This window comes from Morone saxatilis, unplaced genomic scaffold (assembly GCF_004916995.1).
Source record: "Morone saxatilis isolate NCDOM2014 unplaced genomic scaffold, NCSU_SB_2.0 Contig16, whole genome shotgun sequence".
NCBI lineage: Eukaryota > Metazoa > Chordata > Actinopteri > Moronidae > Morone > Morone saxatilis.
Window position 1 is genome coordinate 23292190 of NW_023339718.1, and position 14007 is coordinate 23306196.

General features: G+C 44.1%; 1 protein-coding gene across 1 annotated transcript in view; it reads left to right on the forward strand.

Annotated features, from left to right (window-relative positions):
• Positions 1–14007, forward strand: part of kat6a (K(lysine) acetyltransferase 6A) — a 24754-nt gene that overhangs the window by 6279 nt on the left and 4468 nt on the right. Inside the window, 15 exon segments of the mRNA XM_035658872.1 lie at positions 2306–2414; positions 3701–3816; positions 4346–4427; positions 4753–4867; positions 5171–5487; positions 6927–7039; positions 8372–8487; positions 8918–9059; positions 10019–10180; positions 10652–10745; positions 10899–11130; positions 12037–12235; positions 12338–13036; positions 13175–13436; positions 13552–14006. Of these exon segments, the coding sequence (XP_035514765.1) occupies positions 2306–2414; positions 3701–3816; positions 4346–4427; positions 4753–4867; positions 5171–5487; positions 6927–7039; positions 8372–8487; positions 8918–9059; positions 10019–10180; positions 10652–10745; positions 10899–11130; positions 12037–12235; positions 12338–13036; positions 13175–13436; positions 13552–14006 (3213 nt within the window).

Here is a 14007-nt window from a genome sequence, read left to right on the forward strand (position 1 = left end):
GTGCTGTGTGAACAATGAAAATCATTCTTTAAGTCACATAGTTTGAACCTGGCAATGTTGGAGGCTCCATGTGTTAAAAGGATATTTTATACAAAAGATGTTTTATTATGAATGGTCTTGAGTATATCTTGTGTCACTGTATTAAAAGATTTGATTGTGTCTGTAAAGGCACTGAGCTGCCCCAGGCTTTTTTGGTTTTATTGTGTTGCAAGTCTGAATAATTAGTGGATAATTAGGCTTTTCTGACACTGATGAACACAAACAGAGGAAGTCAGAGTGAAAACAAATCTCTGCAGATTCATTTGAATTAAGCCTGAATATAAAGGACAACATTTGAGCGTCTTTGAGTCAGGTTTGAGTTGAGTTGGGAGAGCTGTGACACAGATCATGCTCTGTCAGGTTCAGGTGGACTCATTGGACTTCGGGTCTGGATTCTGACTGGTCCACTCCAGGGCACTGATGTTTAAAAGCTTTGGCTTTTTGTTTGGCCGTGTGTCCTCTCCCATGTGGCAGATCTCTTGCAGATTTTGTTGCAGTGGTTTACCCTCTACCTTTAGTTCCTTCAGTGGCGTGCTGCTGTGAAGCATCCCCACAGCATGATGCTACCATGCGGTGTGCATACTGACATGCGGTGTGGGAATCATCAAACACAAGAGTTTAGCATACGGCTTAAAAGCTCCACTTTGGTGTCATCAGATCATAGAACCTATTCCACGTAGTCTGTCTTCCACGTGCCTGCTGGCAAACACCAGCCTAGATGTCATGCGAGTTGTTTTCAACAGTGGCTTTGTCTTTGCTGCTCTACCATAAAGCTGAGAATGTGGAAGTAGTCAGGGGAACAGATGTCCTATGCACAGTGTCTCCCATTTTCCCCATGGAGCCCTGTAGCTCCCTCAGTGTCCATCACTTGTTCTCTTCTCACACAGACACTCTAGGCAGACTGTTAGTTTTTCTCCTGATTAACATACTGGACACTCTTGATTGATCCTTTAAAACAAATAAAAAATGAACTGACCTCAGATTTGTTTGGTGGAATGTTCCTTTGTATTCGTGACATTTTTGTTGTAACAAAATTGACTTCGCTTGAGTCGAACGTTCCTGATACGGTGTGTTTGACCTAAAATTACTTGTCACACCTTGGTTACACAGAGATGAGCTTCAAACAACCCAATATGTCACTTCCAAAAACAAGGCTTGAAATTTGAGCTAGCATCAATTTGAAGAGATTTGGTTTTACTTTTTAATTTGATCACTGTCAGAAAAAATCCCAATTACACCCACTGCTTTTCACTGTTATTAAACAATAAGATATGAAATGATCAAAAAGATTTTTGTCTAAGTGCATGACTATTACAGATTTTGAAGTTCTCCTGTGACTCTCCAGTGACATTTATGCAAGTTGTAAATATTACAAAGTATGATGATTTTTATGGTTAAACTGTAACTGTAATATGAGTTTGACTTCTATCTGCTCAGCAGTAAAGGGAATGTGTTGCTGAAAGTGACTTGCGGTATACTCAGAGGTAGCAGCGAGCCACCTCTACCCCTCAGGGCTTCCAGGCTCCAGAAACTTTCAAGGAGAGTCACCCCGTGGCCCCTCCCTCTTGTGTTTGTGCCTGTGTGAAGTGCACCTGCAGTGCTTCAGGGATGTGATTTTTCAGCTTTATTGGACACACAAGTCCCATCTGATGTGTAACAACATGTTAAGAGTTGTCCTGCCTTTTTCCCGAACACAACCCTGGCTTAGGTTTCTGCTTGTGTGCATATCAGATAATGTGTTTGTTTTGTATCTTGAGTACATACCTGCTGACATGGTTGGTGTTTTCGGGGACACACTAAAAGATTTATGCAGCCCCAGAACTGAATGTCTGATGGCGTGTTTCAGAATCGGTGTCAAAATGGGACACGTTGCCCTGGAATTAAACTCCTCAGCTTGTGCAACCAAAGGAACAGAGTTACAGCTTTTGATCCAACAACACAGGAGTCAGCAGAGACATTGACACACGAAGGCAGCCTCTAACATGACATGTCACATAAATTATGCAAGCACACTCATCACAGTAGCTCTCATGCTCCTCATTATCCTAAACTCTCTGTTCACAGATCTACATGCTGTATGGTGTCATTGTAGTTTTCAGTCTGTTCTTGCCTCGTTAATACACACCGTCATCCACTGTGGCAGGACACACAAGGCCACTTTGTTGTTTTCATTTGTTCAATTAAGCTGTTAAGTTGACTGACAGTCTCAACTTTCTCTCCCCCTCTCCTGTGTCCCCCTTTCCCTTCTGCTCTGTCCCTCTGCCAGCCGGTGGCTGAGCCCATTCCCATCTGCAGCTTCTGCTTGGGGACCAAGGAGCAGAATCGCGATAAGAGGCCAGAGGAACTCATCTCCTGCGCCGACTGTGGCAATAGTGGTGAGTGCTGCTGTGTGATTAGTGTCTTTAAAAACGCCACAGCACCAGTTTTCAAACAGTTGTCTGCAAAGTATAGGTGTGTTTGTTAAAAGTAAAGTTCTTTCAAATCTTTAGTCTTGTCATTTTTTTGTTTGAAAAGGCATTTGTAAAAAACAAATACCAGCACAATGCTAAGCACACACACTGGAGCTGTAAAAAGATTGCTATGAGTTTAATTTTATGAGGCTGCCTACTATTTACAGTGCGCACGCTTCCACTGCCTCAGGCGCTTCTTCTTCAACTGAGATAAAAAAAAGGAAGTAATAGTACGAGTAATTTCATCTTACTCTTCAACTGACATTTCAGCTGATTTTATCAGCCTTCAACTGCTTTCAGTGGTTACGTCAACATAAATTTTACCGCCTTCATTCTCTTACTCTTCAGCTGACCTTTTAAGTGCATTTATAAGTTAACTTACAGTCGCATTGCTCTTGAGTTTATTTGCTTTCAGTGGTTACACTTCAGCTGACACTTGCAACTCAATTTATCACACTTTTTTCCACACACAACTCAAAATCCTCTCAGCACTTTTACTTTAGCTGATACTTGAAGTTAAAGTGCTGAAAGCACCTTCAACTGACACTTTTTTCAGTATTTTAACTATTTTAATGGTTCAACTGCTAATTTGCAGCTGTGAGCACACCTACGTTAGAAACACCTGCAGGAAATGTAGCCGTAATATTCTCTACAATTATTCTGTATAGTAGTACTGTTGTTATTCTAGTTATTTTATATAATTTTAATGTATTATTATCTCTTCCCCCTTTTTGGGTCAAGGATGCCATGTTTAAACTCAATGAACTAAGATGAAAACAATGGTTGAATACATTACATCCTGGCTCTGCTCTATGTGTTCAGAAAAATTGGGTTTCCTACGAAATCTCCTTTGTAGTATTTAGTAGTAAGTTGTATTATTCGCACTAAGGCCTGACATTGCTTCGTAAAAGCAGAGGAGAAATTGTGTTGCTCTTCTTTCCTCAGTAGGTTTCTGTCCCAGACAAGGCCGTCTTGTTTGCTATTCTTCAAGCAGAGCAAAAGCATTGCTCTGACAGATTGTCATTTATGTTTGCACACTCTTTATACAACCAGGTTTGATTCTGTGAGGGCTTTCAATTCCAAAAGGAGCTTCTTTTTTCTCTCCCCTACAATGATGCAAGTGGGTCACGGCTGTCAGTCAGTAGCGACAAAAAAAAAGAGCCTGTGACGTTGACGCACTTGTTTGTGTATGCATATCTATCTATCTGCAGGCCACCCGTCCTGTCTCAAGTTCTCCCCAGAGCTCACAGCGCGAGTCAAGGCTCTGTGGTGGCAGTGCATCGAATGCAAGACTTGCAGCAGCTGTCAAGATCAAGGAAAGAATGCGGTGAGTGGATGAGCGAATATGGCGGACTGGCAGGGTCTGTGAACACTCGTCTCTGCTCAAGTGCCAGATAGAGATGCTGATAGACGTTATCTGTGGTCCTGGGATTGAGTTATTTTAGTCATCCTCAGCATGATCAGCTTTCTCGTACTTGTCAAGTAAGGAATCATTGTTATGCAGGTGTTTGTTGGGTGAGACAAAATGCATACTGCCATCTATAAACGGGTAGTACAGAGTATTTCAATGCATTTTGTTATGTGAAAAGGTCATCAAAAGTTGGAATTAGAATGAGCTCAGGAGCTTTGATCAGACCTCCAGTAAATGTCTCTTCAACATCTACCTCATATCGATCTAGTTGGAGACACTGACTGACCTGTATTTGACTTAATAAAAATAAACTTTTGGCCCAATATATTGTTGTTGCTTTCATGTATGCTTGCCATGTACAAGGCCTCACTATTGAAGTGGGCCACTGAGACTCACATCTAAAGCCTTTGATAATCATCAGTACTTGTGTGTGTGTACTGCACAGGACAACATGTTGTTCTGCGACTCCTGTGACCGGGGCTTCCACATGGAGTGCTGCGATCCTCCCCTCACGCGGATGCCAAAAGGTAAATGAACTGGACTGCTCCTTTAACGCATCACCTGCCTTTTCATTACCCATTTACACCCCCACCCCAAGAATTCAATTTGCATCAGTTCTACATCTGAAAGAGTACACAAAGCTCACACATTACTCCTCTATGTTACATTATAGTCACACTAAATGATTTCTTGAGCTGTTGCTTCTAACTCTTAATGAAGCACCTAATGCTTCACCATTAAGTGCTAATGTATTCGATATGTCCCAGAGCATGTTGGTATCTGCACTGAAGCCTGTCTCGTCTAATCCACCTCAGTGTATGTGAGCCGGTGCTTTCTCTCTTCCTCTCCCAGGCATGTGGATTTGTCAAATCTGCCAACCCAGGAAAAAGGGAAAGAAGCTTTTACATGAAAAGGCAGCACAAATCAAACGGCGCTACAACGCACCGCTGGGACGGCCCAAGAACAGGTAAAGAAATGCCTTCAGCTAACGGCGTCTTCGTCAGTGTCGGCCAAGTGGAGAGCTGCCACAAGCTGCCATGTTTCTCTATCATCAGAGTGTAGACGAGTTAATAGTTACAGCTTACAGCTATGTTTTTATTTTATGGCCATTTATCTTCTTTGTCTAATGAATAAATAGATATCTATAACAGTGTGTGGTTGAGCTGTCCTCCAGTAGCTACATATGTAGTCCCACAAGCAGGGCTCTGGACCCATCAAGCTGGGTTACCTCCTAACACAGTCTTAACCGGAGTCCCTACTTCCTCCACAGGCCGGGGCGGCCCTTCAAGAAGCTTGGTGGGCGTGGTCGGCGGAAGCGCTCGGCCTCACCCAACTCATCCTCCAGCTCGTCCTGTGAGGGTTACCCTGGGGACGACCGGCTGCTTTTTTCGCTGCGGGATGACGACGACCTGTCGCAGAGCAGCCTGCGCTTCAACAACAAGACCAAGGGCCTCATTGACGCCCTCACAAAGTTCTTCACACCGTCGCCCGAGGGCCGTAAGGCGCGGCAGGAAGTGGTGGACTACTCCCAGCAGTGCCGCATTCGAAAGAAATCCCATCGCAAAGGAGATGGAGATGATAGAGGGGGTAAGGATCAACTGTGTTTTTTTATTACATCCCTTGACTGTCATTGCTGGATGAATGTTTTCCATAAATAAAGTCAGTATTTTATGACTACAAAAAGTTCCAAGATTAGAATATGTCAAAAATAAGAATATGTATGTGACATGGATATTATAAATGGCTTTGGAATTGCAATGCGAGTGAGCACACAAAGTAAAGTGAATGTACTGTATTATATTTAGTGGAAAAAGAAAGCTACTTTGTAACAGCCAGTGACAAAATTATTAATGCACTGTGAAAACATGTAAAGTAGACTACAAATTTAACATCTGAAAACATTCTACAGCATGAATTGGCAATAGTTGCACTTTATTGAGTCATCAAAATCATAACTTTCATGCAGACTTTCTAAATGCTTTTATCAGACTCAGTTAGGGGTTGTCAGCTAGATGGTTCGCTAACAAACAGACTCTGTACCACCAGCTGTTATTGTGATGCATAGACTCTGCTTCAGTGTTCTTTATCCCATTTTAAAAATGATCAAACCCTAATGTTACATATTTGGAAATTGTAGAGGGTAAAAATTGTTGAAAGAATTGGTTTGTCATTTTCTGCCTCAGAAAATTATTCCTTATGCATAAAAGGAAATTGCTTTGTAATATGAAGTGCACACCTGCAGTTCTAACTTTCTGAGGCCAAAAACACACACACACACTGTCTCTCTCTATCTGTCTCAACTACAGCAGAGTAGAAGATAATAACTGTTACAAAGCAGACGCATCAGGAGCATTCATTTCAAGTCTCACTGGCACTAATGTTACTACTGTTTTGAGACACTTTGTTGTACAATGGATAAGCAGGTTCCTAAATGTTATCAAAACCTGCATGCATATGTATAAAATGACACATCCACCACATTGGGAGGTTTATCATTGTAAATATGTCTGCATCTGTGGGGATATGATATGATAATGTCATAATGATAGCCATCTATGACATACTTTACTTGTGTATTTGGATGCATAGTAGGTACTACGTTCACCTTCACTGGTTAATGTGGAATCCCAAATGAAGTGAAACACATTTTCTGAACACTTCATGTCCTCTGTGTTTGAAGGCTATCTGAGCTCACTCCAGTGGCACCATTTAATACAAGCAGAGAATGTACTAATGACAGAGCAAGGTGCCAAACCACTCATTCATGATATAGGAAACCCACCACAGACATGTCGGTCTTTCACCCTATTCCCTGTGGGAAATTAGCGGACTTAACTTAGAACTCAAATATTGTTTGATTTTCAGGGCTTATTTTATGACAACTGTCAACCATGTGTAAATGTCTCAATGTCTGCCCACTGTGACAGTAGCGCTATTGTAAAAATCAATCAGCAGGCATCTTGCCACCCCATCTAGCAAGCTTCACACTAGATTTGCATTAATGTCGACTGTGTTCCGATCCCCAGACAATCAAGAAGGCAGCGACTGGCGTGATGAAGATGAAAAACTGCCTGGCCACGAGAACCTGACGGAAAAAGATATTGAACTGTTCAGACACATCCAGGAGCTGGCACTACAGGTACACAGACAAAATATTAAATGTCTTTAAAAATTTGGTGAATGGAAAGAGATGTGACAGTGAGGAAAGAGGAGCTGAAAAGAAGCCAAATTGTAGAGTGAGACAGAATGAGCACGGGAACTTGGGAGAGAAACCTGTGAGCCTATGACAAAGGCTGCCAGGCTGGAGTCATTGAATGTGATATTATTTAAACCCACGGTGTGCAGCGGGGGAGCTGGATTTCAATGGTGATGAGAATGTGGTCAGAAAGAGCAGAGTCAACAACAGCCAGGTTGTAAAAGATCTGTAGGATGTAGGAACGTTTGTGGGTGGAAAAGTCAATGAGCTGTGAGAGACCATTGTATTTCAGCACTGAGAGAAATTAATTTGCCATGGAACAGCTGCCAGATTCAGCATGTATATTCAAATCAGCCATTAGCAGAGATGCAGAGCAGACAAGGAGTGTAGGATTCAGTAAGGATCAAAGGTTCGGTTTTAAATGTCCAGTAGTAGATGGAAATAATGAGGTAATTAAAGGCTTCACTACAGGGCAATTAAAGTATAGTGTTGTCACTGGAAATGTGCTTGAATGTCACATTCTGCTTGTGATTAATGGCAAACACTAGTCCATGTTTGATGGGACAGCGCTGGTCAGTGTAACCATACCCTGGAGGCACAACGTGGTCGTGCATGAGCCCTCTGCCAGTCACATACAAAGACACACAAAGTTGGTGTTGGTGTCAGGGGCTAAGGTTGGCCTCAGCCGGTGTAGTTACATTAGAGAGTGAGTAAAGCAGGCACATTAACAGCCCTTTTAATGCAGCGCAGCAGTAGATTGACCAGAGAGTGGTTTGTTTGGCCAGCATCATTGGAGTCACATAAAACACTATCACAGATCCCGACTGGAATATTCACACAACTGTTTAAGTGTTCGATGCAGGCAGAGTAGTAAGAGTTAATGATGTGTGAAAAGGGTCGATGTGATTATCTAGGCTGAGTAGCGGTAGATTAGAGAACATGGTCATCATAAACGATATGCAGGGTTGTAAAATTCAGAGAAGCTCCACATAAAGCTCCATCATCACGTAGCAGGTAGCTTAGTCACTGACAATTTAGGAGGAATTAGAAGGCAGGGCTTCTGCTCTCTGACTTAATTGATTGATAGTTTTAGCTCTATTATTATCTCTTTTTGGGTTCCACCCAGTGTTCTGTCTGGCTAGAGTGTAAGATCCTAGGCCAGTAGTCCCTGGTGTGCAATCTCTCTGCTTGCCACATAATCTGCTAATCTCTCCTTTAGTAAACCTGGAATTGACCTTCCATGTCTCTCCCTCCCTTTGTCGCTCACCCACACAGAAAGTCGGGGTGACGGGTCCACCAGACCCTCAGATGCGCTGTCCGTCAGTCATCGAATTTGGAAAGTTTGAAATCCAGACGTGGTATTCGTCTCCCTACCCACAGGAGTACAGCAGGTAAGCCAACCCACCATAATGAAGCACAGCAGCATAATGTACTTAGCTCCCAGTTCTGCTTGTAGGCACAGACATTACCACCAGCGTAATTATAAGGTTGTTTACAGTCCCACCTACTTTGGCAGGTAACCAACCAGAGACAGGGAGGTCATTTGATTCAGTTCCTGAGGATGTATTAATTTTTTCATGTATGTGTATGTACGAAATCTGACCCACTATTCTGCTTACCAAATCTGCCTTCATTAGGTGTTTGAGAGAGAATATTAGCATACATCCAAAGCTCACTGAGCAAAATGATCTATATTAACCCTTAAATTCAAAAATGTTAGTTATTTGCTTCTTTCAAATCAAGTGCTGTTTATTATTGATTAATCTGACAATGACTTTCTCAACTAATTGATGAATCGTTTGGTCCCTTTTCCCTTTGCAGACTACCCAAGCTCTACTTGTGTGAGTTTTGCCTGCGCTACATGAAGAGTCGCAGCATCCTGTACCAGCACATGAAGAAGTGCAACTGGTTCCACCCCCCTGCCAATGAGATCTACAGGAAGGATGAAGTCTCTGTATTTGAGGTGAGGAACTGAACTATCAGTCCATCTTTCACAGATGGACTGATAGTTTCTGAACTGAAAGATGAAATAATGTGAGGGTGGATGACACCGTAACAGAGTTTAAAGTTATTTTTATTTGTCATATGCGCAACGGTTTTAGTGAAGCAGTCACTGTTCTCATGCTCCGCCAACAATGCTCATACAATATGTACGAAATGAAAATTGTGCATGTAAAAAACAAAAAAAGAATAGATAGAGAAAGATATGCCTCTGCCGAACACACAAACCGCAGCGAGCTGTAGCCACATCCTTTACCAAAGATGCCTTTCTTCCTCCTTCTCACCTCGAAAGTACATCCAGTATTCTAACTCCACCCCGGTAGTCACCTCAAACTACACAACCCTAGAATCCTTTCTCAAAAGTGTTTTCCATGCTTTCCATAGACTTTTACCAATGCCTAATCACAATAATTTAAAATTCCTTATGGTAATTAATTGACACCTCTACCTACCGTAGTGTAATATTCTTTTGTTTATGATATCAAGGAAAGTCACTTATTATTAGAAGAATTCCTAATTACCAATTTACGTTTAAGCTCTTCTTCTGGGTCTCGTAGCGCAGCAGCAGATTAATTCAGTGGATTGTTGTCTGCAGGCCATGGCCACTGCAGCTCCTGTTACCCCGCTCTGCAGTCTATCCTCACTCGGAGGAGAGCAGAGATAACTGGCGAGCTGCCAACCTGAACCTCCCTCCTCTTTTCTCTTTACAGCTCTTTGTTTCTCTCCTCCACCCTCTCTATCTGCTGGGGTCTCCAGAGACACGGCTGAGATCATTGCCTGACACTAACTTCTCCATTCACCTTCGTTTTGTTCCACAGCTCCCTAACAGCAGCTCAAAGATGTACTTCAGGACAGTAGTGTTTCTGGGACAGTCATTTAGGAAAAACTTTGAGTCATTGTGTTGTACTGATGTGTTTTCAGGTTGATGGAAATGTGAGCACAATCTACTGTCAGAACCTGTGTCTGCTGGCCAAGCTGTTCCTGGACCACAAGACCCTCTACTATGACGTAGAGCCCTTCCTTTTCTACGTCCTGACCCAGAACGACGGCAAAGGTTGCCACCTCGTCGGGTACTTCTCCAAGGTATCACCGTGCTCCCTCATCCCTATGCTGTTGTTTTGTTTTTCATTTAGAATATTGTATCATACCGCCTTCATTTTCTAGGAATACATACGTCTGTAAACTGTAACCACCCTGTGCAAACTTCAACAACTTCATGAACAAAAATGGAGGGACAAATATATTCAAATTAAATGAAATTGAAATGCATTGGCATCTCCCCATACTAGTGCATTCCTTCAAACATACAAATGCTTGTGTTGTGTCCCAGATAAACACTGGGCTCTGTGAGCTCCGTTACCCCTCTGTGGAGTTTGCAGTCGCAGGTGCTCCCATTAACATGCCACCTCGCTGCCAAAACACAGCAGTTAGTGAGCGGACGCAGCATCATCAGCACCCTGCTGTACACCCACACAGGCCTGCTCTGTGATGTAGTTTCCATGATTTGTTGTTTTCTAATGGTGGAATGCGTTTGTGCCTGTCCCTCTTTTTCAGGAGAAGCACTGTCAACAGAAGTACAACGTATCATGCATCATGATTCTTCCACAGTACCAGCGCAAAGGCTATGGACGCTTTCTCATTGACTTCAGTAAGGGCTTCAGCCTCAACACACACACACACACACACACACCAGTAACTGGAAAATGTGACTGTTGATACTCTTTCTGATGCACAAAATTTCATGTGATGCTATTGTGGCTCATGGTGTCTGTGTCTTTGGTTTGTTCCTCCCTGTCTGCAGGCTACTTACTGTCCAAGCGCGAGGGCCAGCCAGGATCTCCAGAGAAGCCTCTGTCGGACCTAGGTCGGCTGTCCTACATGGCCTACTGGCGCAGTGTGGTGTTGGAGTGTCTCCACGAGGTCCGCGATCGGCAGATCACCATACGACAACTTAGCAAACTGACCGGGATCTGCCCACAGGACATCACTACCACCCTGCACAGCCTCAACATGCTGGAGCAGCGAGGAGACAGGTCAGAGACAGGACCAGCATGCACTCAAAAAACACATTATTTTGTGCTGTATAAAATGGGTCAGAGGTTAATACTGTAGTCCCATATAGTTCCCTAGCTCCTCTATATTGCATAGTGTTACAGGTACATTGAGATTCTCAGTGAGCTGTACTTGTAATAAACCTGTAGTTTAATTTTTTTTTTTTTTTTTAGAACTTCCTCTGCATTAGCATGCTACATAACGTACTATAGTGCAGTGGGAGACAAAGGGAGGATCTGGTTTCTAGACGCTACTTAGTCACAATGTATTAAAGGATCTTGTAAAGCTTAACCCAAATGAAACAGAATATGGCCAGTAGCCAGGTTACACCTTGCGTGTAAACAAAGCCAGCCAAAATGTACTTTAGTAGGATCATTGCTCACAAAGCAGTCTGATGTATTTCAGTTCCACTGACCCTCAGTATAGGTTAGGTGTCCTGCTGCTGCTTTAATTAATTAACTTCATTTTGAAACCCTGGTAACACTTAAAATACTTTACACTTTGATAACAGGAGGAAGCATGATGGGCAGTTGGCTGTGTGTAATTAACACTGTTTCAGTTTACACCAGTGGTTAATGTCCTATCACTGTCTGAGAGTGTTGACCTATGAAACAGGGTTTTTGGTCACAATGATGTGAACAAAAACAAAATAAGTGACAAAATTTCACAGAATGTTGAAGTTGAGAAGCTTCCGTAATGTAAATACGCATAGACATACCAAAAATACACAACACTTCACATGGGCTTCGCAAGCTAACATTAACACATAGCTGTGATGCACACATACATACACTGACATACACGGCCACAGTAATGTGATTTCTCTGTACTTGCATGTGCATACAGAGTTATAATGCTCCTCTTTCTTTTTGCTCTGGTTCCATCAGGATGGTTCTGGTGCGAAGGGAGAAGCTGGTGATTAACCACATGACTCGCCTGAAGGCCCGGCCACGGCAGCTGGAGGTCGACCCCGAGTGTCTCCGTTGGACTCCTGTCATTGTAACCAACACTGTGGTGTCTGACGCCGATGGAGATGATGACGATGACGAGGAGGATGAGGAACCAGAGGAAGACAACCGCAAAGAGGTAAATACGTTAAATTTATATTTGTGAGATAAAAGATTGATCCCAAAGTTGCTGTACATTCTTGATTAATTATTAATTTTATTTAACTTTATCTGTAAACAGATCAAACCAAGTCACAAGGTCCCACCAATGTCCTGGCACATGCGCCAAAAGAAGAAGAGGGACGAGGAGGAGGAAGAGGAAGAGGAAGAAGAGGAGGAAAGAAAGGGCTTCCTGGGGTTTCCGATTAGCCAAAGCTCTCCAACTTCCCCTCTCGTTCGCTGTCCACCCCCTGTCCCAGAACCAACACGACCCCCTCCCCCAGCAAATGGGGAACGCAGACCACGGGGACGCCCACCCAAAAACTGGCCTTGGGGGAAGGTGAAAGACAGTGCACGGGTTGGACGACCGCCTAAGAACCGCCCTGTGGAGGACGAGGATGATGAAGATGAGGAGAGGACAGAGGGAGGAAAAACCGCAGGCTCTGCCAGCAGCCCCCCTTCCCTTTTCTCCCTGGACAGACAAGCAGAGTCCACAGCTTTTCACTCACTAGACATGGCCAGGCCCTCTATAACCCCTACGCGAAGAGGGCGGCCCCCAAGGAAAAAGAGAGGCCCTAAGCCTAGACTGACAGAAGGGCCTGGAGAGGGGCTGGCACAGCTTCCTGTCGTTTCCAGGTTGAATGAGTCTCCACCTGTCAGGAAGAGCTGCTTCAGTGAAAGCAGTGAAGAGGAGGAGGATGACGATGATGAAGATGATGAAGAGAGAAGGGCATGCTCTCCACCCATCCTCACCAAGCCTGCCATGGGGCTTAAATGCAAGGTAAGAAGCTAACAGTGTTCAGATTTACTGGTTCTGAAATAATGTTTCATTCTAACAAATCTCATTTCTGGGTCTGTAGTTATCATTTAAAGCAAAATTTCAAAGGCACACCTAATTCCCCGTCCTGTTTCTACCTAGAAGCCACTGAGGAAGCGTCGCTTTCGCCAGCGTAGCCACCCTCACAGCAGCGTGGTGACAGAGACCATTTCTGAGACCACAGAGGTGTTGGATGAGCCCTTTGTAGACTCAGACTCAGAGAGGCCAATGCCCAGGCTGGAGGAGGAGACGCCCCTGGGCCACCCACTGCACCGCTACCCCCCAGGCCGTTCTGCTCTGAGGTTGTCTGACCCAGCACCCAAAAGGGGCCGGCACTCCAACCTCACAGATTCAGAGGAAGACGGTGAGCAGACAAGCTTTTGCTGTCAGAAGTGGGCAGGACTTGATTTTTGGTTTGTATACACAGCCATACATGCAACTTTATTTAACACTGGCTTTTCTTCTTGCCTCCCCTTTAGAGTTAACACCTGTGCTGAAGCCCGTGGCTGCTCTGCCAGCAATGCCATCAGAGAACCTATCGTCCAACCCTGAGGTCCCAGTCAAGAAGAAGAAAGGGTGGCCCAAGGGAAAGAGCCGCAAACCACTGCACTGGAAGAAACGGGGACCTGGTAAACCACCTGGGCCCAACCAGCGAGCAATCACCGACAGCCAGGCCCAAAGTGGGGATCCTCCACCCCCCAAAATCAAGATGAAGCCTGGCCGCAAGCCCCGGAGCTGGTATCTGCAGCGAGCCCAGGAGGAGGCAGAGAGGCAGGAGCAGGAAAGACTGTTGGAGCAGCAGCTGGACAAAGACCCTCAGCTGCTCCAGACAGATGAGCGGAAGCGAGTCTGCAGAACCAACACCGACAGAGACAACAAACAGAAAGACTCTGATGAAGAAGATGACTTTCTCCCTAAGCCTGTTGAGCAGAAGG